Source organism: Ailuropoda melanoleuca, chromosome 9, assembly GCF_002007445.2.
Source record: "Ailuropoda melanoleuca isolate Jingjing chromosome 9, ASM200744v2, whole genome shotgun sequence".
In the NCBI taxonomy this organism is placed as follows: domain Eukaryota; kingdom Metazoa; phylum Chordata; class Mammalia; order Carnivora; family Ursidae; genus Ailuropoda; species Ailuropoda melanoleuca.
The window spans coordinates 99,316,949-99,342,221 of record NC_048226.1 but is presented as its reverse complement, the minus strand read 5'-3'; the positions used below and the strand labels follow the sequence as shown (position 1 = coordinate 99,342,221).

General features: G+C 53.4%; 1 protein-coding gene across 1 annotated transcript in view; it reads left to right on the top strand.

Annotated features, from left to right (window-relative positions):
- COL22A1 (collagen type XXII alpha 1 chain) overlaps positions 1–25,273 on the top strand; it is a 235,160-nt gene that overhangs the window by 31,339 nt on the left and 178,548 nt on the right. Inside the window, exons 5-11 of the mRNA XM_034668525.1 lie at positions 2,816–2,939; positions 8,109–8,384; positions 13,641–13,721; positions 14,812–14,928; positions 18,256–18,300; positions 20,547–20,609; positions 23,197–23,235. Coding sequence (XP_034524416.1) covers positions 2,816–2,939; positions 8,109–8,384; positions 13,641–13,721; positions 14,812–14,928; positions 18,256–18,300; positions 20,547–20,609; positions 23,197–23,235 — 745 coding nt within the window. The remainder of the gene's footprint in view (positions 1–2,815; positions 2,940–8,108; positions 8,385–13,640; positions 13,722–14,811; positions 14,929–18,255; positions 18,301–20,546; positions 20,610–23,196; positions 23,236–25,273) is intronic.

Sequence of the window (25,273 nt, the reverse complement as noted above, 5' to 3'; positions counted from 1 at the left end):
GGGCTTCTCCTTTTTTTCATTCTGATGAGGAGAGGTTGCGGGGTTGTCCAGAGCCCTAATTATTGACTGGGACCCAGGCCGTGCACCCTTGTTTTATAGGGATCTTGGGTATGTCGGCTTCTTCTTTAAAGATTTTATTTATTTATGTGGCAGAGAGCCAACCAGTGAGTGAAGGAACACAAGCAGGGGAGTGGGAGAGGAAGAAGCAGGCTCCCAGCGGAGGAGCCCGTTGAGGGACTCCTTTCCAGAACACAGGGATCACGCCCTAAGCCGAAGACAGGCGCTCAATGACTGAGCCACCCGGGTGCCCCTGGTTGTGGACTTCTTGATTTTTCAGCCTGCCTTCTGGGGGAGGGGCCTGCCATGCGGATACTCAGGCAACCCCATTTGGGTAGAGTCTCCGTGTCCCCTGCGGGGGGGGTGGGGATGGGCACGCTGTGAGCCGGTGTTTCCAGGCTTTTGTTCTCTGGCAGCTTTCCCTGGCAGTCTGCTGTGCCTCTTCTGAGTGTCAGAGCAGCAGTGGCCGAATCTCAACCTCTGTCACAGAACAGAGGGATCGCGGCCCGTTCTCCACTGATGTTCTGGCCACTTTAACTCTGTTTCTGTTGGTGCTGCTCAACCCTGCAGCGTTCCGGGATGTGCGCCCCACACCCGGCGTCCTAGCCCTCACTTCTAGGGCTGGCGTGTCTCTGTCCTTTGTGTTTCTAACCCCGCCAGCCGCCCCGCACGCGCTCCCGGAGCTCCCGGTCTCAATCTGTTTCCAGTGAGCACACCGGGATTCCGGAGTTCTGTGAGATGCCTGGTGGCGCGCGCTCCCGGCTCACAGTCTCAGTCTGCTCTCTCGCGGGTGCAGGTCCGCGAGTCTGCCCACTCCCCCGTGCAGGTGGCTACCGCTCCCCGGCGCCCAAACGCGGCGGCTCCCTCCCCCTTCCGTTTATCTTCCCATATCTGTGTGCGGTTTCACGGCTCCCCGCTTCGTACGTCAATACTCAGCTCTGGAGATGTTCATTTGTAGAGATCCAGATGTATCTTCCTGCGTCTCAGGCTGATTCCTTGGATGTTCAGGCTGGTCTGGTACCTATCCAACTGGACTCAGGGGACCGGCTGAAAAAGGGGCCCCCTACTCCTCCGCCATCTTCAGTTTTACCCCCAGTGTGACATTTGAGACTCAGAAGGGGACAATAATGTGTCCGCCATCTCGCACGCACTCCATAGGAGGCCGAAGTTGGCCCCAAACTCAGGTCTTCCAGCCCCATATCCTTGGTGTTTCCCACTGTGATCTTGTTATATGATGCATTATTTGTGGAAAGGATTAGATCAGGCCACTTTGGTTTCCTTTAGATATTCTCTGTTAATGACCATTCCTCCTCCTGATTAGAATACCTTTTTCTTAAACTATATGTGCATATGCTTATACTTACATATATGCCCTTAGAAAAAGTCTTAGTCTCTCTCTTTATCTAAATAGAGAGAAGTATAGATGCAGATTTATAGATCTCCGCCCCACAGACCTAACTATCTGTATGGCTCTATCTGTCTATCTAGGTATATATATGTCAAACGCACACACGTATGAGTGTGTTATTTCAAAGATAAAAAAGTGTGTTTGGACAAAAATGGTCCATTGGTTTGACTCATTAATGAAATAAGAGAAATGAAAGGAAGTGCAGTATCCACTGTGTGCAGACAGGTGGGAAAGGCACGTCTCCGTCCCGTGGGGGCAGTGACCGAGGGCGTCCCTCAGTCCCGCGGGGGCCCAGCACTGAGGGACGGACTCTGCTTCTGGTGCCCGCCTGTGAGCTGGGTGCTATCCCAGTTCCAAGAATGACTTTGAACAAAGGGACCCACTCCCAGCTTGGATCTGTGAACCGAGAATCACAAACAGAGGGCCAGTCTTAGCTCACAGGTTCGACAGCCAAACCAAGGGTCCCAGAGGGTCTGCGAGTTGGGAACCAGGAACCCAGACGCCTCTTCACTTCCCCTCCCGGCTTTCTGGCCAGACGGCTTCCACCCCCTCCCATGGAGAGCTCAGTGCCGCGCGTTCCTCACGCAGGTCCCTGCCCCCACAGCAGGACGTGGCCCCACTGTGGCCAGGTGCCTCGGGGTGAGGGTGCCGCCAGCCGATGGCTAAGCGCTCTGGAGACAGGGCTCCTCTCTGTGCAGGTCTCTGCCCAGCCACTTAGCAGCCAGATTGCATCATGTTAACCATCAGATTCTGGCTGCCCTCGGCTACACTGTGAGGATCTGAACACCTTCTTTCTAACTCCTGGGAGGAATGGCTTCCACTCTGAGTGCGGAGGGGAAAGGCAGGCGCATGACACTCTGGGCGGAGCTGCAGAGGACTGAACTCCCCAAGATGAGGGGCTGGCCCCCCACTCTGGGCAGGAGCACAGGGCTCTGCTCTGTGAAGATGGGAGGATGTCCTGGAGTGTAGGCAGGGGATCAGGCAGGATGAGACTGAGCGTGTGGGCCCCACTGAGAAGTAGCCAGCAGGGAGAGGTGAAGACAGGAAGGGCAGGGGGTGGGGGATGGGTCATCAGTTTTGTCAGATGGGTCGGTTGAGACACAGAAGCGTACATGCTTCATGGCGGTGGACTTGAAGCCCAATGGACGGGCCACAGCAAGGGTCTGCAGAGGGTCATGTCAAGGCCCCGATTGAAGGAGAGGGTGGTAAAGGCAGGAGAGAAGGTGGATTTGAGAGAGGCCTGGGAGGTAACATTTGCAGGACTTAGTGATCCATGGGACGCCTAGGCCTCCCTTGCAGCCCCTGCTCTCCTTGCTAAGCCTGTTATCCTCTGCCTCTGTCCCCCTCCAGGGATGTGTTCCCGCAAGGTTTGCCTGATGAGTATGCCTTCGTCACCACCTTCCGGTTCCGGAAAACGTCTCGGAAAGAAGACTGGTATATTTGGCAGGTCATCGACCAGTACGGGATCCCGCAGGTAGGAGCAGCGCGCCGTGTCTCAGGGGCCGGAGGCTTTCTGTGTACTTCCCATAGGGCCGGCGACACCTGCGTGTTTTCTCCACGGCCCTCCGTCCCGGGCCCAGGAGATCAAGAGTCTGGCATGTGAAGCCCCAGGGACACTGTGGGGAAGCTTCACACCACCAGAGAGATGCGGCTTCTTCCCCTGCCAATAGTCCAGTGCCTGGCACTCTGATGGGGCCAGAGACCTACTTCCTTCCTGCCCCAGGGGTGCTCAGGCCAACCAGGAGGTGGCGGCCAGTTCTATCATCCAGCGGCCTGTGCTCTGCTGGTGTCATGAGGGGCACAGCTTTGTGATGTCGCGGAAGAAGCTCACGCAGGGCCAGCCAGACCTGGGCTCCAGTCGTGTGCCTACTCCTTTCTTAGTGTGGCTCCCAGACATGTGGGGTTAGCGTTCTGAGTCTTGACGTTGTTAGCTGTCACCTGGAAACAAAGAGCCGCCATGAATGGTTGGGGACAGTGAACCATGTCTCCAGGGCATCTAGAACAAAGCCTCACACGTGATACGCTCTTGTTACACCTGACATCCTCTGTTCTTACCCTAGAGAACATCCGAGGCCCTGTCTGTGGCCCCTCGGGTGTGTTTTGGCTTTGTGATCCCGCAAGGGTAAAGCAGCCGCCCAGCGGCATGCAGCCCCATGAGGAAAGGGTCTCGGGTCAGAGCCATCAGGACCACACGTTGGTTTGAGTTGCAAGCGACACTACTTTTGTGCCCTGTGAAATCCCTGTCCCCTGGTTCTCAGGGTTTGGGGACTCTTCCTGTCTTTGTCATTACCCTTGTCCCCTTTGGAAGACATGACTCGCCTTCAGCTGGGGGACATGGACTCTGTTTTCATTGGAGGCTGAAATGAAAATGTGCTTGAGCAATTGGGCTGCGGTGACCACACGCATGGGCTGTGGCCAGGGAACGTGCCCCTCCACGCGGCAAGCCGTGTGCCCGGTGAGAGCTGCACGGGCCCGTGCACACGGCCCCACTCTCTCTAGGGTAGGGGCGAGGGATGGTTCTGAGCACCTCACAAACCAGAGTGCATCCCGTCCCCTTCCAGCCTGTTGCCGTCTTGCAAGGAGGGCGCTGAGTACACAAGGTGAGGCCTCTGCTCGCACTTTCACGAGTGCGAAGAAGGAGAGGAGGGATTTGAACACGGGGAGTCTGTCTCCGCGTCTATCTGTTACCCACCGTGCTCGGTTGGCTCCTGTCCCCCTCTGTTAGTCCTATTGAATGCTTTTTCCATAGCGCCCCTGGTCAGATTAAGATGTAAAACGTTTTCAGCCCTGACTGCTGAGTGCCCTGATTTCCTGAGTGTGGGAGGCTGGATGGGACAGACGATGTCCTTCTCCAAGGGCCGTTTCTCTGGAGGGTATGCAAGCCAGCCTTCTCCATCCACAGGCATGTGGGTCTTGCTTCTCCAGTTTCTCCGGGGCTGGTGCAGTGGGACTGGGCGCCTGCCATGCATTCTTGCGGACGAGCCCCCACCCCCTCGTCTGGGTTCTATCCCCTCATGGCATTTGCAGAGCTGTGTGGGCTAGCCGTCTGCCATGTCTGTGCCCACCCCTCCTCCTGCCGGAACGAGCCGTGGGCTGGGACACAGCAGAGCCAGGCAGAGACAGCCCACCTAGGGGGACGTGAGGCTCATTTTCAAAGAGGCACCTGGCAGTTCGATTTCACTGAGCAAAAACCTTGGTGGGGCACTCTTCCCTGGCCCTCTGATGGTGGTCACTTCTGTGCCCCGGGGGAAATCCTGGCTAGACACAGGGAAAACGGAGAAAGGCCCGCCAGAAGTGGTGTGAGTTCACAGCGTCCCCGCGCATTCTGTCAGTCCTGTTGATCGAGAGTTTCATATTCATCACTGCATTTAGTATTTACAGCCGCACTCGTAAGTCGGCCTTGTCCCTATTTGTCACTCACTCATTCCAGATACGACGAAGGGACAGGAAGGAGGCAGGTTCAGCTGGAGCAGAGGGTCCGGGGGGGTGCTCATCAGAGATGAGGCTCGAGAGGTGGTGGGGGGCCCATGTCGGGACTTCTGCTGGAGACCAGGCTCTGGGAGGCGGGCAGGCCCAGAAACAGGAGTACTAATTCAGAGACTATTATAGTAATCAAAGCAAGCGATGATACTGACCCAGACGGGCAATAATAAACTGGGGAGAAATGATGGGATTCTGGATGTCTTTTGAAACTGGAACCAGCAGGATTTGCTAATGGATCTGAGACATGAGGCACCATCCTGAGGTCCCCAGCCAACACTGTAGACACAGGACTCAGGCCTGCCGGGCACCATCCCTTGCTCTGTGTCCTGCTAGAAGAAATGTCCATCTGTAGGGAAAGCCAGGTCCTCATGAAGCTCCCTCAGTGGCTCCGGGACACGAGGCTCAAACAGGGGAAAGTGTTTTCTGGAAACAGAAGACCATGTTTAATATTAGAAGTATTAGGGAGTGTGTATTAGAAGTGTACTAGGTTACTGGCCAGGGGTCCATAGTTTTCTGTATTTACCCACACCACAGCATACCAGCAGGCAATGCAAGCAAAAACAAATCCTAGCCCCCCGCCCAGTTGTACTGAGGTCACGGAGGGCCTAGAAAGAGGAATCAGAACGCCTGGGTTGTGTTATCAACACTGTGGCTGATTCCCAGCAGTGCATGGGGGCCTTTCTTGAACAGAGGGCTCTCATTCTTTTACTCATTCATTCATTCAGTGCCCTTTTGGGGGTTAACACCATGTGCTGGGTGTGGTCCTCACCCCTGAAAAGAGGAAGGAGCGAGATGAAGTGCCGGCTTGCGAGGATGGGGCCGGGCAGGCAAGAAATGGGGAACAAAGGAATGAACCCCGACCAAGCTCTATGAGAAACAGTAATGAAGCGAACCCGGGGGTGTGAGACAAGAGCAGGCTGGGATCGAGTCACGTGTGCGTGCCAGAGAAGGCTTGCCTGCAGGGATGCCTTTGAATTTCTTTGCTTACTTTGTTATAGCTAATATTTGGAGCGGCACCCAGCGTCTAATAAATACCACGTCAGTGTTTTACATATATGCTAATTCATTTAATCCTCACAATGACTATGATGTAGGTGCTGTCATTGGTGCCCTTTTATAAATTGGGAAATAGTATGAAGAGGTTAAATAACTTGTCCAAGGACACACAGCTCAAAAGTGACTTGCCGTTTTGGGTGTAGACAGACAGTAGACAGCCCCAGTTTCTTAAGAAAGTGGCTAGGGTTAAGGTTGCTGATGAGGTTAAGGGTCAGGTTTAAGGAACCCAGCAAAGGATATCGAGGTATCTTGGGATAAGCGACAGCAAGAAGCTACCACCTGGGGCCTGGGTGGCTGCGGCAGGGAGTGGTTGGTGGTTACTGGAGACCATGAGTTCTGAAGCCATGGAGGACAGAGAGTCCCCAAAGGGCTGGGGTGTGTGGAAGGGCACAGCCACCTGGAACTGCAGGGAGGCAGGGAGGGGCAGGGAGAATCAGCCCCCAGATCCTGTCCTCCTGACTACGGTGTCCCTTCCGTGGGCTTCCCATGGGCTGTGTTGATGAGATGCCGAAGGGCACAGGAACCCAGGTAGACCTCTTAAAGGTCAGACGCTGGAGGCCGGGAGCTGGGCAAAGAACAGAAGATGTTCAGTGACTAGTGTGTAAGGGGGGTAGAAATGAGCACCTGAATGAGAAAAGCCTCCAATTGTTCTTTCATTTGAAGAAAAACAAAAGTAAAACTTTCTTCCAGAGCTGCCCAGGCATTTTGCCAAGGACAGGGGGTCCTCCAGCGAACAAGACCCACGCGCCCTTGTCACCAAGGAACTTTATCCTCCTGGAGCTTCAAGGTCATCCTCATGGTGGGAGACAGTGTAGGCTGCAACAGGGTCTCACCTGGTCCCTGGCGTCTGGCCAGACGTGTCCTGTTTTTTTTTTTTTATGTCAGTTTTGATATTTTATTTTATTTTATTTTTTAATGTTTTTTTTTTATGTTAGTCACCATACAGTACATCCCTGGTTTTTGGTGTAAAGTTCAATGATTCGTTAGTTGCGTATAACACCCAGCGCACCATGCAATACGTGCCCTCCTTACTACCCATCACCAGCCTATCCCATTCCCCCACCCCCTCCCCTCTGAAGCCCTCAGTTTGTTTCTCAGAGTCCATAGTCTCCCATGCTTCATTCCCCCTTCTGATTACCCCCTTTCTTTATCCCTTTCTTCCCCTACCGATCATCCTAGTTCTTAAGTTCCATAAATGAGAGAAATCATATGATAATTGTCTTTCTCTGCTTGACTTATTTCACTTAGCATTATCTCCTCCAGTGCCGCCCATGTTGCAGCAAATGTTGAGAATTCGTTCTTTCTGATAGCTGAGTAATATTCCATTGTATATATGGACCACAGCTTCTTAATCCAGTCATCTNTTTTTTTTTTAATATTTAATTTATTTATTTGACAGAGATAGAGACAGCCAGCGAGAGAGGGAACACAAGAAGGGGGAGTGGGAGAGGAAGAAGCAGGCTCATAGCGGAGGAGCCTGATGTGGGGCTCGATCACATAACTCCGGGATCACGCCCTGAGCCGAAGGCAGACGCTTAACTGCTGTGCCACCCAGGCGCCCCTGGACCACAACTTCTTAATCCAGTCATCTGTTGAAGGGCATCTCGGCTCCTTCCANGACATCTCGGCTCCTTCCACGATTTAGCTATTGTGGACATTGCTGCTATGAACATTGGGGTGCATATGGCCCTTCTCTTCACTACAGACGTGTCCTGTTTTGTCAGCCCAGGGTTTTCAACGACATGGAGACCACTGAGGTTTCTCATTGGGCTCAAGGCACAAACCCTTCAGCACCATTTGTCTTGCAGACTCACAGACGTGCCCCTCCTGAATATCTCTCCAGGCATGGGGTTTTGTGTGACCCCGGGATTAATGTCTGAGTCCAGTAATTCCATCTCATGCAGGGGCTCAGATGGCCTGCGGGGTAGGTGGTGTTAGCACCAAGGCTCAGGGGGGAACCAAGGCTTTATCCCAGGTTGACCGGCGGTGCAGCTCATGGCCAGGATGTGACTCCTGATTCTGCGGCCCCCGCCCCTCTCCTGCTCTCCCACCTGGGTCCCGTGCAGCTCAGGGAGCCCGTGGTCCTCTGTCCTCTGCTCTCCAGGTCTCCATCCGGCTGGACGGCGAGAACAAGGCAGTCGAGTATGACGCCGTGGGTGCCGTGAAGGATGCCGTCAGGGTGGTCTTCCGAGGCCCCCGGGTCAGTGACCTCTTTGACCGGGACTGGCACAAGATTGCCCTGAGCATCCAGGCCCAGAACGTCTCCCTGTACATTGACTGCGCGCTGGTGCAGACGCTGCCCATCGAGGAGAGGGAGAACATTGACATCCAGGGGAAGTCGGTGATCGGCAAGCGCCTGTACGACAGTGTGCCCATCGACGTGAGTACCGGGGGCCTGCTGCAGCCAAGGTCCTGGGATCACTGGGGGAAGCCTCGGGAGTCAGGTGTCCCCAGGTCTCCCTTTTGGGTCCGTACCACTTAACAAGACATCGCCTTGAACTGCCTTAGAAGGGAGGACCCTGACTCAGAAACCTTACTGGAAGCAGGAGTCACCATCCCTCATCCATGCAGCGGTCACTTATCACAATATATGGAGCCCCTGCTGTGTGAAGCACGGCTCAGCAACGGGGACATAGATCTCCATACGTATTTGTAGGTAGAGAGGTAGAATTATCAAGTGTTCCGTACATTTAAATAGAGGCTTTTCTTCCTTCCCTGTAGAAAATCTGGCAAATATAGAAAGTATATGCAAAATAAATTTAAAAATCATCCCAAGTGCCCTGCCCAGAGATAACCACCCATGATAACTCAGCGTGGTAACACAGCCCTCCTGCTGTCATCCCATCAAAGCTCTTCCTTCCTGCTCTTCCCTCCTCCTTTTTCCTTCTTGTGTCTACCTCATGCCCGTGCACAGGAGGCAGACTTACCTGCCGTGATGGGAGCTTCCTGCTTCCTGAGAAACAACGAGAGCGTGATTTGGGATAGCTCTTCCCCAAACTGTTCGTCGTTTCTCATGCTCATGCATGTCTGCTACCAAATACAGTGTTGCTGGATGCGTGCTCCGTTGTTTGGAGTTTACGTAAACGATATGCACTATCCTAAATCTTGCTTTTTGCTTTTTTCTCCATGATCCTGTATCAAAGCTTTTTTATACCTTCCCCTAGCTGCTTCGATATACTTTATTACGCATTTTGTTTCTTCATCCTCCTGTTAGTGGGTATTTAGACTGGTTCCGATGTTTCCCCGTCATCATCAGCAAGCCTTGGCTCTTGAGCGTGTCGGCACGTCTCCAAGGACACCCTCCTCATGAGGCGCACGGGGTAACACCTGCCCGTTAGGCTGCAGATGTGGGCCAGCTGAGACAGTTCACTGGGGCACGCACCCTCACGTTCAATGATTAGACTGAGGGTAAAACAATTGTTGACTTTCCCACATATTTTTTTTTTCCTAGAGAAACGGAATGATTTTTTTTAAGTTCATGAAGAAGTTATGGTAGAGCCAAGACAAAAAACCCCCAAGTTTTAAAAGTCATAAAGTTTTTTTTTTTCATTCTGTCAGAGTTTTTTTCCACTTACATTAATATTTTCCCCCAAGGTCATTTTTTTTAAAAAATTATTTGAATCAATAGTATAGCTCTCATATACTCTGTTCAGTATCGTTAATTATCAATATTTAAAAGATGCTCGGATCTGTATTCTTCAATACTTGACACTGGCCTGGTATTTACTGCACTGACTCCTTCTAACAGCTACCAGACTTCTTCAGAGCAATCTCTAACCCTTGTTTCCATTCCTTCACTTACTTCATAACCTTTACAAGTAGAATTCTACCTCCACACTCTGTTAGGTGAATTAGGTTATCACTGATCCCACGTATTTTAAAGTTCTCAACAAAGCGACAGAGCGTGTCTATGCCTAACGGCAACGTATGAAAGCTCTATTTTCTTAAATCTTCACCAATGTATTGATATATATTCTTTTTAACTGTTTTTTGTTTTTGTTTTACCAATCTGACGGCAGATGGCCAGTGGTATTTTATTGCGGTTTCCACCTGCATCTCCTGGCTTCTACTACAAATAGCAGTCCTGCGTGTTTGTTGATTGACTATTTGACTTCCCCTTTGGTGATTGCCACCCCATAGCATTTGCCTATTTTTAGGGTTATTTTGTGGTGGTTTTTTTCCCTAATGACTTCTAGATAACATATAAATATGTTCTCAATGTGTGTGTGTGTGTGTGTGTATTCTGAGTACTAATTGCTTATTTATTATATGTTATAAATATTGTTTCCTGTGTGCAAGAGAAATGGCCAGGCAAGCCGATGGGCACGTAGGCCAGGGGACAGAGGGAGGGTGCCATTGAGCTGGGGGAACCGGGGTAGGGGTGGGAAGGGGTGACTCTGGGCTCTGAGGGTGGAGCTTGTCCGGGACACCCATGATGCCGAGGCCCCTCCCCTGGCCTTCTCTTCCCCTTTCTGCTCCTGTGTCCCAGCCCCTGCCAACCTCCATGATGGGGAGTGGCTTTGGTCACTGAGGAACAGTCACCCTCTCAGATACTGGAAGGATTCATTTCTCGTGCCCTCAATCTGACCAGGGCCATGTCGTGGCTGGTGCTAGCCCTGGGGACCAGCACCTGTCACCCACATTCTGAGCAGTGCAGCCCCAGAGCGACCGTCTTCTCTGCAGGGTCTGCACCTGGGTCTCGGGCTGCATGCTCTCTGCTCTGGCTCAGCCCCAAAGCCATGGTTGGTGTTTAGATAGGGGATAACCACAGGCACCTGCACACTCGTGTTCCAACAGGGAGGAAGGAGGCTGCCGGCACTCTCGTCCTCCTTCCATTGCACTAGTTTGGGGGGCAGGCGGGCACCCCACCTAGCATCTGAGCGCTGAGTGCTGGCACAGAGCAGAGACCCCTTACTAGCACTTTGACCGGTGTTATCACTGTAGCTTCCACATGCTCCCTCGTTTCATCCACATTGCAGCCCCGAGAGCTCCTTCACCACATTGTCCCCATTTAGCAGGGGATGCAGGCACAGAGAGATTCAGTAACTTACCCAGAATGGCCAAGTTAGTAAGTGACGGTACAGGCTTCACAGTCTGCTTGTGAGGTCTGTATTTACCGTGTGCCTGGAATCCTGGGTTTGTGTCCTGCCTGATGCTGAAATTCGATGGTCACATTGGGCCCTTAATTGGGTTCTTTTAACCCACAGCATGGAGTCTGGGGGCTTGAGTGGTTTCCTTTCCTCCTTTTGCCCATGGCATTTGCTGAGTGTCCACTTTGTATGCAATACTGGGAATCCCAGATCCCCTGACATCTGTCAGCGGAATTCTGCACCCACTTGCTGTTTCCTGCTGGGTTTCTAGATTTAAAACAAATCCTGATGAAGTATGTGGCGGGAGAATCAGTGAATGCCTCAGCCTGTCATAAACCTTGCAAAATCCTGGGCTGGGGTACCTTTAACCACAGGGTCCAGGGCCTGGGGCATGGCACTAGAGACCGCGGCTCAGCTGCGATCCTCCCTGGGACCCCCCACAGCTCTCTGCCTCACCTGGTCCTCGACCAGCTCTGCGAGCACGGCACCACGCCCACCTTACAGCACAGGAGAGCACGCTCGGGGTTGGTGTGCCTTGACCAGCTTTCATGAGAGAGGAGCGGGGCCAGGACCCAAACCAGATTCCAGGTTTCCTGCACCCCCTCGCTGGTTACCTGCTGTCACCAGAGAAGTGTCACCAAGCTGCAGATGGTGGACCCTGGAGGGAAGCCAGGCCAGGGAAGACCACCCAGGCTGTAGCTCAACCCACAGTTACTGGAGGCGTAGACCTGAGCAGAGGTCTCCTGGTGGAGTGGGGGCCAGAGGGACGTCAGCAGGTGGACTCCCTGACTCAGTGGAGGGAGGAGGGGAGAGGCAGGGGCAGGGCGGCCAGGGACCAGCAGGATTTCAGGCAGTTGGAAAGGGGCCCCTCTGGCTCCCAGACCCTCTCACCCCACCTGGGGGCACCTGTGCCAGGCCCAGGCCATCCGTGCTCTGTCCCTGATCCTGCATCTCTGCCTCTTTCTTCCCCATCCCTGTCCCTGCAGCCTTGCCAACAGGCCAGCTGCTGCGTGTGAGCTCACTAATGCAGAAAACAGGACCCTCTCTTTAACATGGGCCTTGTTCAAAAGCACAGTTGTGCATTTTGTCATTTTCTCCTCTGTCTGTGGGCTGGTGTCTTACAGGAAATAGACCAGACAGATGAATGGAACGGTTAAGTGTTTGTAGCGAGCCAAGTCAGTGAGGCAGGGAGTCATGCCCCCTGGGGCACGTTTACAGCCAGGATGAGGCCAAGCGGCTGACCACCTGCCCGGCCAGCTTACTGTGGCCACTCCAGGTGCAGCCCAGGCCAGCCTGAGAAGGGTAGAGGGAGGCACAAGGCCATGGGCACTTAGCATTAGTGGTTGGTAAAATAAGCATCCCTTCATCCACTGGGTCAGCTCAAGTTCCCATCAAAAAATGTGCACGCACGCGTGCACCCATCCAACCATTAGTTCTGTGCTCTGGGCCTTCGCCATGTGCCAGAAATGGTCCTGGTGTTGGGGCTCCCGTGGAAGACGAGAGGGAAGAGAGCCCTGCCTGCAGAGTTCATGTGCTAGTAGGGGAAGCAGATTTTAAAAGTAAACTAAGAAACACGTACACAAGGACGTTTCGTGGTCTGCGTGCTGCAGACGCGCAGGATGGCGTGCGGAGTGACCAGCGATGGGGCCTGCACTCGCGCGATGGTTACGGAGCTGGGACGTGAGAGCCGCCAGCACGGTTTGGGGGGAGACTAAGCTTGCTGGTTTTTCCGGGACTTTCCTAGAAGAGGAAGCGCATGTAGGCATGGCTGTGGGACTCTGTGTGGTCAGATGTTGTAGGAGGGGAGTGAAGAGAAGTGCACCTGGAAAGGCAGGCAGAGATAGGTCCTGGGGGCTCGAGTGTCCCAGAGAAGGCCCGGGCTTTATCTGCAGACTGCGTGCGTGTGTGTGTGTGTGTGTGTGTGTGTACATGCAGATGCATGCATGTGTGTGCATGTGTGTGTGTGTACATGCAGATGCATGCATGTGTGTGCATGTGTGTGTGTGTGTGTGTACGTGCAGATGCATGTATGTGTGTGCATATGTGTATTGTGTGGGCGTGTGCAGGTGTGTGTACGTGTGCGTGTGTGCATACGTGTGTGAGTGTTGGACACAAAGCCCTTGTGAGTTATACTAAGGCAATGTGGTATCCAAGGGGGTGATAGAGGCACGTTTCTACTTTCCAAAGGTGACGTAAGCCACCGTGTGGAGATGTCTGGAGGGGTTGAAAATGGGGTACTTTCCGGAGACTTTTGGGTCTGTCGTGAGAACGCCCAGGAAGGGGCTCTAAGTGCGCACCATGGCAGTGCCCAGGGGAGGAGGATTCGGGGGGAACCCAAGCACTGGCTCCATCTGCACTGGCCAGCCTATAGCCTCCAACCTCCTTGCTCTTGGATTGTCCCCTCTAGAAGGGGGTACGCTGGTAGGGGGCCCAAGGAGGGACCCCGAGGAGAAAGTGGGGCCCGACCCCTGTGCAGGTCTGCTGGAGGCATGGAGGCTTTGGGCTGTCAAGACCCCAGACTCACTCTGTCCTCACGTCCCTTCCAGTTTGACCTGCAGCGGATTGTGATTTACTGTGACTCCCGACACGCAGAGTTGGAGACTTGCTGTGATATCCCTTTGGGCCCGGTGAGCAAACTCCTGCATGCAGAGGAAACGGGTCCTTGGCCCCCGGAGGGACAGCGGTGTCCAGGGTCTAGGAATGAGCATTCAGGGGTCAGGGGCTGCCCACCCTCAGAATGTGGCCTGAGAGGAGCCCAGGGACCATCTAGGGCTAGGGCTCCATTTCCCGGGCACCCAGGGTGTGGGTTGGGGGTCACGCAGGTCCCCCTGGGGGGCTGCTGTGGTCCTGGCCTTAGTCGACACCAGCAAGCTGCAGGCTGAGTGGTGGGGCCTGGCTCTGGGGAGGAGAGGCCGAGGCTGGCAGCATGGCCTGGGAGGGATGGACCATGCTTAGTGGAGGGAGGCCCTGGCACACTGGGCTGGTCGGCAGAGGGGAGGAGGCGGCTTGCAGGCAGGACCGGAAGTGTGAGAAAAACCAGAGGTTTTCCCCTGACCCTGTAAGTGGGTCAGCCTCTCCTGGGACCTCTCTGCATCTGCCCCCCTTCAAGGCTCTCCCTCCCCAACTTCTCTAAGAAACCCCAGTCTCGAGGCTGCTTGGAAGGGGGGCTTCGCGACAGAGCCTGCTTCCTGGGGCAGAGGGGTGAAGTCCACACACGGTGTTCAGAGGCCCAGGGGTGGAAGCCCACAACACGGGAGGTTTGGAGTCCGATGGGCCTGGCTGTGGACTGAGGGAAGGAGAGGAGGTCAGATGAGGGCCTGGAGAGCAGAGGGAAGGGAGACGGGGAAGTAGTGATGGTAGGGACATACATCGTTACCAGGCACCTGCTGGGTGTGAGACTCTGAGCTGTCCCATCGAATCCTCTTCCCTGCATCACGATGGACACACTCTGGTCCCCGTACTGCGGAGGGTAACACTGAGGCTCAGAGGGGTTCATGGTTCCCGCAGCTGCTGAGATGCCAGGGACGTGGCTGAGAGCAGGCTGGCCCAGGCCCTTCTGACTCCAAGGCCTCAGGAGCCAGGAATCTGCCATATGACCCGAGCTCCCCTCCACTGAGGCTCAGGCTTCTTGGGTTCCTGGTCCCCTCGCCTGCTGGGGCGCTGTGCTGGGTGAAGAGCCAGGTTCTGACCTCCTGACTCACTGTGATTTCCCTCCAGTGCCAGGTGACCGTGCTGACGGAGCCTTCACCCCTGCCCCAGCAGCCTCCCACCTCCGGCAGTGAACAAATTGGGTTTTTGAAGACCATCAACTGCTCCTGCCCAGCTGGAGAAAAGGTACGCTCAGCAGTCGACCCTCAGCCCCCAGCCCGGAGCCCCAAGCTGAGCAGTGGAGGAGGGAATTTCCCATCATGCACCAGGATGGCCAGGGCAGGATGGCCTCAGGCTGTGGGGGACTTGCGGGTCAGGGAGCCCTTCTTGTTCCTTAGACCTCTTGTTTCTTGATGTTCCAGCTCTGAGGAGGGGAGCCCTCAGATCCCTTCATGTTTTCCTTGAGTTTATGCATTCCTGAGGCTTTCCTGACTCCTGCTGCCACCCTCTCCACTCATGTGCGAGTCATCAAAACAGACCTGGTTTGCGAATAAGACTCCGAGTAGGTGTCCTGCAAGTAGAGCTGTGTGTGCCTAGTTTCTTATGTGCAAACTGGTGTTTCTGCAAACACCACCAGCACCATCCACTAGCCTAGATTTAATGTCTCACTGAGTGCCCGAGGCCTTCATCTGTTCTGTTTTCCTGCAGACCATGGCCTTTATGATAGGAAAAAAAAAAAAAAAGAAAAGAAACCTTCTACTGTTTGAGCAGAACAACTTAACCAAACACACAAGGATGATGAAAAGCAGAGCTGTGCGAGGCAAGGTCCTGGGGGTTTGCTGGACCTCGTGGCCCGGGGCCTTGCTCTGCAGCCTGCGGTCATATCGCCTGTTCTGTCTGGCCTCCTGCTTGGGGCCAGCATACAGGAGGTGCTCAGTGACCCTGCAGGGGGCTGGGCAGACAGGAAGAAATGTGAAATCACAGGGAAGTTCACTGGAATGGACATAAGTTCAAAGCACATGTCCTAGCAGGCAGGCTCCCTCCTTCCCCGCTGCCCTCCTTATTCTCCTTCACCTTCTCCCCTTCCTCTCTATCCAGAGAGGCAGCCCTGGGGAGACGGGCTTCCTGTCTCTCCCTAGGAGCTCTCAGTGAGGTGAGGTAGTCAGACACTGGCCCAACTTGCTGAAAGGATCCAGCTCAGCCTTGCTATGAGCTGAGGATTTTTCTGGGCAGGAGGTGAAGACAAGGCACCTTAGCTCGGTGCCCACTGGGTTAGAAAGGGAGACGTGAGGCAGGGAGCCAGGGTGAGCACCCAGGACTGGACCTCTGCCCCTCCCCTGCCCCTGGGTTTTGATTAAGAACCCCAAAGGAGAAGGCTAATGTGTTGCAAGGTTTGAGGGACTAGCAGCTGCTTGGGCAGACTGTGCTGGGGGAGGTGGCCAAAGCCAGTTCTGCCCTGTCCAGGCTTTTCCCTGAGCCAGGCTGTGCCCGGGGTGTGTCTCACTGAGGTGCCTGTGGCCCCTGGCACAGGGGAAAGGACCCCTGGGAGGAGAGTCTGTGCTCAAGGAGGTCCCCACTTCTTGCTCCAGCCCATCTTCCCACTCAAACACCCCCTGGCGCTCCCCTACCACCCCCGTCCCCACCAAACCACCCTGTGTGGTCATGGAGTGTCCCCAGTGGTCTTTCTAGCACCATCTCTCTCCTTGTTGCTCCCCCAGCTTCCAGGACACCAAGAACTGCTGGTTTCTTGGAGGGGTCACGACCTTTCTTGTTTTCGGGCATTTGCAAGTGCATTATTTGCCTGGACCCCTTCCTTTGTCTGGCTCATGCCTGGCTCATGCCTGCTCTTCTCTCAAGATGTCCCCAAGGAATGCTTTCCTGAGCACCTTGTCTATGTGATTTCCCTCCTCCCTCCCTCCAGTCCTCCCTCCCTCCCTCATTCCCCATGTAGCCGTGCACCTGCTATTTCTAAGACCCCATGTCCCATTCCTCTCCCTGGGCTGCTATCCATGGTAACAATGATCACATTGGACTAAAAATGTCTACCTGTTTTACTTCCATAAGGTAAGTTCCAGATGCAGAGACTGGATCTTGTCACGTCTGTATTTTCAGCCACTGATTGTGTGTAACATTACTAAGTAGTGGTTGAACTGATGGATGCGTGGATCAGGGTATGAAGGCTGATGGGCGGATGGTGGTGGGACAGCTGGGAGGGAGGGATAGAGGACAAAGGCTCACTCTTCAAGATGCTCAATCACCTTACAGATTCTCAGCCTCAGACTCCAGGCGGCATCACCCAATAACCCATTTCTTTATTCCCCAACCATCCCTTCTATCTGACAGTAACCAGTAAGCACCCACTGTGTGCTGAGCACTGAGGTTTTAAGACACATAGCACGTGGTCTTCAGAAATGCTTCAGTGTGCGGTCTGTCTACCGTGCCCAGGAGCACTGAGGCACACCCAGCCTGGGGAGCTCGCCCCCAGGCCTGCTTCCCATGCACAGGTGCGTGGGGGGGAAGGGAGCCTCTCCTCCCTCCCCCCAGAAGAGACCACATGGTTCTACAACCACCTCATTAAATAGGGCTGGCCTCTGTCTCGCCCTCTTCAATTCCATAGATGATACGGCCCACGGGACCCCAGGAGATCTGAGCATTCTCTTTGGGGAGGCAGAGCCTGGCCACAGGCAGACTTGGCTTCCAGCGGTTTAAATCTTGGGTTCAGTTTACAGAACACTTCCATTATTCTCCTGGGTCAACGTGCCTCTTGGGTCCCTGTTTCCATCTCTAGACCCAAGCATGGTGTGCGTGAACTGCGTACCAGGCATTCGATGGGCACATTGTGAGGTCAGACACACAAAACATTATTTGTTTACCCCCATTCGCGTGTGCAGATGACATCTAGGAATACATTTAAAAACCAACCAAACAGCGCGTTCCTGAAGTAGCTATGTACGCAGCCGCCCCTGGAGTGTTTTTAGCGATGGGTGGTACGCACGCATAAATGGATGTGGCGTCGCTTCCTTTTCACTAACATGGGGAGATTTACACGCATACGAGTGTATGAATCATGGTACATTGGTTTTTAGTGTGGCAGTATTTACACGCACCCACGACTTGACAGCTGAGAATTTTTGACCTAGTAATCAGATCTTTTACGCAAACAGCATGCATGTTGGGAAGTGAACGATGTTTAGAGGTAGGTTACAGACACATGTTGCTTTGGTATTTTGGTGACTAATAACTATGGGAACGATTAGCAGGCCCCGTGACATTTTTACCTCCAGGGGTGGCATCATCAGGGAAACAGTACCTGTTGGGTACCATCTTGTTTGTTCCTGTCTTTATTCTACCGACAGTCGCATAGAGGCGATGCCAAAGTGTCCCATGCAGTTGGAGTGCAAGAAGAGGGGCTCTCGGCTCCAGGAAACCTTGTCCAGCCTGCGGGCTGCACGTGGCTTACTCAGAGATTGGCTTAGGAGCCTGTGGAGGGATAACGTACTGCTGAAGGCAGAGGGGGAGTTAAATAGAATCTTACTTCTTGTTTTTTTTTTTTTTTTGTCCTTCTTTCTTTAGGGTGAAAAGGGCTCTGATGGCCCCGTGGGACTCCCTGGCCCAAAGGTAAGCACAGGCACAGCTCAGGGGCGCTTTGGGGCCCAGGTTAGGCTTTGCTGTGCTGTGTACGTAGAGACGAAGCGTCATGCTAGATGACCGTCCTGTGGTGTTTGCTTCCGAACTTGTTCAAGTAGAAGGATCGAGCAAGTGGTGTGAAGTCCTGACCTGTTTCTCAGTCTGGAAATACGAGCTAGAAGGAGTTGGGTGAGAAAGTCCTGGCTCCCATCCATTTGCTCCAACGGGTGCACCCTTCTGTGGTCCACTAATTCTGTGTCAATCCCTTTAGGCCTCTATATTCCAGAAACTTTGGGGCTTGGGCTTGTAAGAGTCTATCTGTTTAGATTGCATGTAACGTTTCTTTAAGTTGCATGAAATTCTTTTTGCACAAGTTTTCCGAACTCGTTGCTCAAAGCCAGGTGCCTCCTCAAGGGGCCTCCTCCTTAGTCATTCAGCCACCTCTCTGTCTCCATCCCTCCCCAGGTTATTAGCACTTACAAAGCTGGACAGGGCTATCTTGTCACATCCTTACTTTGGTCGCAGAAAGCTGAGACCCAGAGAGATGAGAATTGCCCATAGTCACTCAGGAGGGAGGAAGAGGGCAGCATGATCCAGAGGCCGTTACCTGGTCTGGTGTTTGAAAGAGGGGCTGAGTGTGGTGGTAGAAACACCTGAGATGATACCCTCCCCTTCTAGCTCTCTCTTTCCCTCCTTTCTCCCCCTTCTCTGCTCTGCACCCACTCTGCTGGGCTGGGGAGCTTGGACACACACACACACACACACACACACACACACACACACCCCTGATGGCCTCCCCTCCCCTGGTGCCAAAGAAGAGCAGCCCAGGGCAGTCCCGGGTACCATGTGGTCCTTGCAAGAACCTTTGCATAGCACAGGGGTTTCTCCCTCACCGGGTACCCCGTGGGTTGTAACCTCAGCTTCTCGGCTGTCAGAAGAGAACAGAGGTGTCCAGGGGTTTGTGTGAGTGTAAGTGGAGAATGTTAGAGGCAGCGGGTGGTTACGGAATGACCATGTCGTGCTGTGGTTGAACAGATCCAGGGTTGAGCGGTGGCCTTAGCAGGGAGGACGAGGCAGGGGAGGGAATGCTAGGGAGGGACTCACGCTCAGCCACCTGGAGATGAGCCTGGCTTCCTCAAAGATGGTTTGCCGTCCTGGCCCTTCAGCCTCACAAGTCAGATTGTCCCAGTCCAAGGTTAATACTCCAGGGAAACAGCTGTGGCTCCCAGTGGCCCCATTTACCCAGATACAGCTCAGGTCAGGTCAGGTGTCATGGTCTGGTGACTCCAGGTGCTGGGGCCCATTCTGGTGCAGGGACACTATAGTGAATGAGAGAGCCCTGTCCCCAGTGCTCACAGGCTGGTGGCCAGAGAAGAGCGGCAGAGAAGAGTGGGATCCCCTGTGGGAAGAGCCAGGGTGGAGGGGCCCAGGGGTCCAGCAGGATGCACAGGAGCTGCTCGGTGTAAAGAAGGCAGGGGAAGGGCATGACAGGCCAGGGGAGCAGCACGAGCCAACTGGTGGTTTGTTCCGAGAATGAATGAGGTGGGAATAGACCCAGGTGAAATTGCTACCAAGGGAAGAGAAAAACAGACGAAATCGAGGCTCTCGTGTTGGGCACCCCAGCCTGTGTTGGTTTGGCTCGTGGCACACACGGTAGCAGACTGCTCCAGTCCCGCGCTCAGCCCTTGGTGAACTCTCTTCCCTTGCAAACACTGTTTTCTCCTCTGCCTGCCCTCCCTGTCTTCATGGACAGTTGGGAGGGCCCAGGGCACACAGGTGGCATAATCTGGGGACTCTGGCTGACCCCTGGCAGCTTTCAAAACACCTTCATACTTTCAGTCTTATGTGTGCTCATAACAGCGTGTCCGTTTCGCGGAGGAAGAGCCTGAGGCCCAAAGAGTAATGATGTTCTTACAGTAAGCAGGAGAGTGGGGGTTTGAACCCCGGGGCTTCTCGCTCCCCTTCTGGGGCTGGACCAGTCCTGGGGACAAATGCATGATGCTTTCCCCACACACTTTCTCAGGATGTCCTTAGTTGTGAAATTGAGAGGTTGGGGAAATTATCTAGATGCTTCCCCCTTCTCCAGGGGTGGGAAGCATGGCCTCATTGTGAAGTTGGCAGGGACAAACTCAGCCACTGCCAGGGCGTCGAGGGCCAAGTGGGCAGTGGGCAGCCTGAGCGGGGGAGCCCTGTCGGGAGACCTGACCCAGTGCTCCTCTCCGGTTTGCACCCTGCAGGGAGACATGGGAGCCACTGGGCTGGTTGGAGCTCCTGGACCCAAGGGAGAAAAAGGTGACATGGTAAGTATAGGGCCGGTGTGGGAGACCTGGGCTTCCGCCACGCATGCATGTCAGCGAGAATGCACTGAACACTTAATGGGGGCTGGACACCGAGCCACACATTGCCCTCGGAATGGAGTCCAAGCTCCTCCCCATGGGCATGGCCGGCCTGCCAGAGGTGGCCCCAGCTGTCACTCTTGCCCTGTTCTGCACCCCTCACGCTCCACCCCTGGATTCTGGGAGCCCCGATTGGCAGCTCAGAGTCTCCAAATTGGTCACTTCTCACTGACCACTGCACATGCTCTTTCCTCCACCAGGAAGAATTTTGCTGTCTTTCCACACCTTATTTTCCCCTCCCCTCCCCTCTCTGGCTGGCTCCTATCTGCCCACATCCAGACTGAACTGTGTGTGGTTCTCCGGATGTCCCTGTGACCCCCAGGAAAAGCAGCAGGGAACGGGGTCTGCCTGTGATGGGGCACAGGGATCGGAGGAGCAAACGCAACCTGCCAAGTCACCGTCACAGTGATAGTCAAAGGATGAAGGGAAATCATTCCTAAAGGAGGAAAGCGGGTATTATGACAGCATGTCAGCGAATACAGAATATCAGTAAAGAGATAGAAGTTTCTAAAAAAAAAAAAAAGTCCCAAATGGAAATTCTAGAGCTTAAAATTATAACTGAAAGGAAAAGGGGAATCAGTGGAGAGGCTCAATGGTAGGTAGGAATGAGCCTACTGAAAAAGAAGAGCCAGCATTCTCGCCAACAGATCAATAGTGATTCTGTAATCTGAGGACTAGAGAGAAAGAGCAAGGCAGGAAAATGAACAGAGCATCGGAAGGCACCAGAATGCACCTAATGGGGCTGCCGGAACGGGAGAGGAAAGGAGCAGAAAGCGTATTCAAAGAAATAATGGTGAAAACAAAAATCTCAAATTTGGTGAAAAGCAGTCATCTACACATTCAGAAAGCTCAGTGAACTCTAATCAAGGTCACACAAAGAGAGCCATTCTCAGAAAGACTGTAGCCCAAAGGCCAACAGACAAAGAAACTTGTGAAAGCAGCAAGAGAGAAAAACGAGTCAATGTGGTTGGAGAAAAGCCAGTCAGTCCCTTTACTGACTGACCGCTGGGGGTGATAGACGCCTTAGTGCGGCAGGATGACAAGCTCAAAGGCATCATCATGACTGTGTGATGGGGCGTTTAACAAGCAGGTGTAGTAACAGCGGGAGACTGGGGGAAGAGGGACCAGAGCCAGTTAGGGAGGGGGGTGTCTATAAATCTCACCGGAGGTGGTAGTATAAATACATGAAACCAACTATGTCAGTAATCATGCTATATATTCAGACTGGACATAAAAACAAGACCCAACTCTAGCCTGTCTACAGGAGACACACTTTAGATTCAAAGATGCAAATAGGTTGGCAGTAACAGGTTGGAAAATATATATTCTGAAAATAGAAAACTGAAAAATTGGGAGTGACTGTGCCAATATCAGACAAAATAGACTCTAAAACCCGACGTTAGTGGAAATAAAGAGGGGTATCTTAGAATGATCAAAGTGTCAATCTTTCAGAAATTGAAAACAGTTATAAACATCTGTGTACCTCGCAGGAGTCCAAAATACATGAAGCAAAAAGGGAAAGAATTGGAAAGAGAAATAGGTAAGTCTGTGATGATGGTTAGAGACCCAAGTGCCTCGCTAGTGATGGATAGACCAGCCAGGACGGTGGAGAAACTGGGACTCTCGGACATCACAGGTACAAAATGGTGCCACTGCTTTGGAGAACAGTCTGGCCGTCCTTAAAAGCCTAAACAGCATTATCAAGTGACTCAGCAATCCACTTCTTAGATACATACCCAAAAGAAATGAAGACATATGCCCTCACAAAATCTGTACACAAATGTTCAGAGCAACATTATTCATAATAACCAAAAAGTGGCAACAACCTAAGTGCTCGTCATGTGGTGAATGGATAAACGGGATGTGTGTTACATTCATGCGGTGGCATGGGATTTTGCAGGATGGAATATTGATACATGTTACAACATGGATGAGGCTTGAAAGCACTTTGCTGAGAAATCACGGGATGCGAAGCCAGCTGTAAGAGCCACATATTGTAGGATTCTGTGTATCTGAACCGTCTAGAAGAGGCAGATCTACAGAGACCAAATCGATTTGTGTTTGCCTAGGTCAGGAGGTGGCGGGCATGGGGAGTGGCCGCTAAGAGGTACAGAGTTCTGGCTCAGCTGATGGAAACATCCTAAATTTGATTTTGGTGGTGGTTCCACAATTCTGTAAATACCCTAAAAACCATTGCTTTGTCTACGTTAAGTCGGTGAATTAATACAGCAGGTGGATTCTATCTTAGTAAGGCTCACAAGGGAAAAAATACAAGTACCATAATATTGAGCTGTTGGAAAAATTAAATGGGGTGATACCCATGAGGATGAACGCTCAACAAGTAAGGGTCATCATCTGTTTTGGATGCTCCTTTGCAGAGCTGATGAAAAAGCACCCGACCCTTTCAGACCCTGGGGCGCTGCTGCCCTGTGTGAGGTCGTGTGTGGAGATTCTCTGTCCTAAATCTGTGCCTCCTTCTTTCCTCTTCTAGGGCAGAGGGCCTTTTGTCCAAGGAGAGAAGGGTGAAAAGGTAAGCATTTCCCTATTCTCACTCCTTTGGGGCCGTGCTGCTGGCCAGGGAGCAGGGTGGGGGGTGCTGGGTTTGGGAGACGTGGTGCCTGGAAGAATCGGACTGGAGAGAAGAGATCTCTTGGGCGGAGTGAGGAGCCTCAGTGCAGGGGCTCCCCTGACTTGGGCGGTGGAAGCAGGTGCAGTGGGCAGCGCTGCTCGGTGGGGATGAGCATGTGTGAGCACAACTGGAGGGGGACGTTTGTTCGGGCCGTGGGTGACTGACGGTGCTTGGAGCAGAAGGTGCTCGCTGGAGCTCCTAGGGAGCGGGACGCAGAGCTGCAGAAGGTCTGAGCACCAGCGTGCATGGCGTTTGATATCAGAGCGTGTTCAGGCCTCGTCTGCAGTTTTGGGAAGACGCTGAAGGGTCCGCGCGTGGTCAGACATGCTGGGAATGTTTGAGTGCGACGTGCCAGGTGGGTGTGAGGGGAGAGAGCAGAGGAATTTGGGGAATCGACAGGAGACTTGGCGAAGTTTCAGGGGGAGATGACGAGGAGTAGCAGCAGGACGAGGCAGGCAGAGTAGTGGAGGAAACAGGAGGCAGGCCTGTACACGCTCTCCCCAAATATGAATGTTGTACCTTCTTTTACCTTCATCATAAGGAGGACAAGCTCGACAGGTCCTAGGACATAGGGGTTTCTTCTGGGGAGGAAAGCTTTCTTAAGTTGTTAGTCTATAAGGAGAAATAGAAAATCAGAGTGTCACTAAAATACTATTTTTCACTCCCACCAACTATTAAAAATGTACTTTCCTTGTCCCAGGAGAGACAGCCACAGGACTCTGGGGCATGCGTCTCTGCTAACATCTCGCCAGAGCGCAGGCTCAGAACGCAGTGCCAATGGAGCCTGGAGGGTTTTCCTCCACCCCCCGCATAGGGCCGGCTGTGGGAGCAGGTGCCACTCTGTTCCATTACCGTAGAAACGGCTTTCACGTGGCCAGCCCGTTCTCTCCTTGTAGGTCCCCTCTCATTGCGTACTTTCACTCCAGAGATTTACTCTACGGAGCCAAACAAGGATGCCCAGATGTGCCTACCCCCGTGTTTCACTCAGTGTCATTCATAAGTGAGACTGGAATCAACCACGTGCCGCGTAGTGGGCAGAGGGCGAACCGCGTTATCGCACGGCTAAATCATGCAGCGGCACTCAGGGACACAAAACCACATGTGGGTGAGCAATTGATGACCTGGGAAATGAAAATAGTAGTTGGTTAATTTTTAAAGCACATGGGAAAATATCTGTATGGGATGACCCCAGTTGTGTGTGTGTGTGTGTGTGTGAGCGAGCGAGAGACAGAGATGGAATCTGGAGCTGAAGCCCCGTTGTGAGGGTGGCCATGTTATTTGTTTTCTCCCCTGCTTCTCTGTGTCTTCATTTATTCCACAGAGAACTTCCCTTTCGTCCCTATCCGAAGCACAGCTGTGCACACACCCACACACACAGTAACGCCTACACGAGGTTACAGAGCAGTCTGAGAGGCCGCAGGGAGGACACACAGCGCAGTGTGACTGTGCCGTCAGTTTTCCAGTCTGGGTCTCCTGACCCTGAAGACGGGGCTGGTGGCGGCCACTGCCCACGGTTCCTATGTGGCTTCAAAGCACGGCACCTGGGGGCTCAGTGCTCGAGGTCAGCAACTGCCTCTGTCTGTCGTTGCTGGCTTCCTAGGGTCCTGTGGGCCTGGAGCACAGGTGTGAACAGGACACCCAGATGTTGCTGTCAGGACTGGGGCTGCCAGAGCCCTCGAAGCCAGGGTGCTGGGTCTGGGTGATGCTTGCTGGGTGAACCAGCGTGTGTCTCCTGGACCAGCATGGCCTCTGGCTGATGAGCTGTCCTCCTGTGTTGGTGTCACCAGGCGGGAAGTGATGGGCCTCTTTCTCCTGTGAGCGGCAGGGGCATCTCGGCCTTGTCTGTTCTGGTTTAGCTCAGTACAGGAAGCCTTATTCTCCTGATGGCTGCAGGCCCCTCCCTGGTGGCCCAGATCCCTGCCTGCAGGCCCACAGTCAG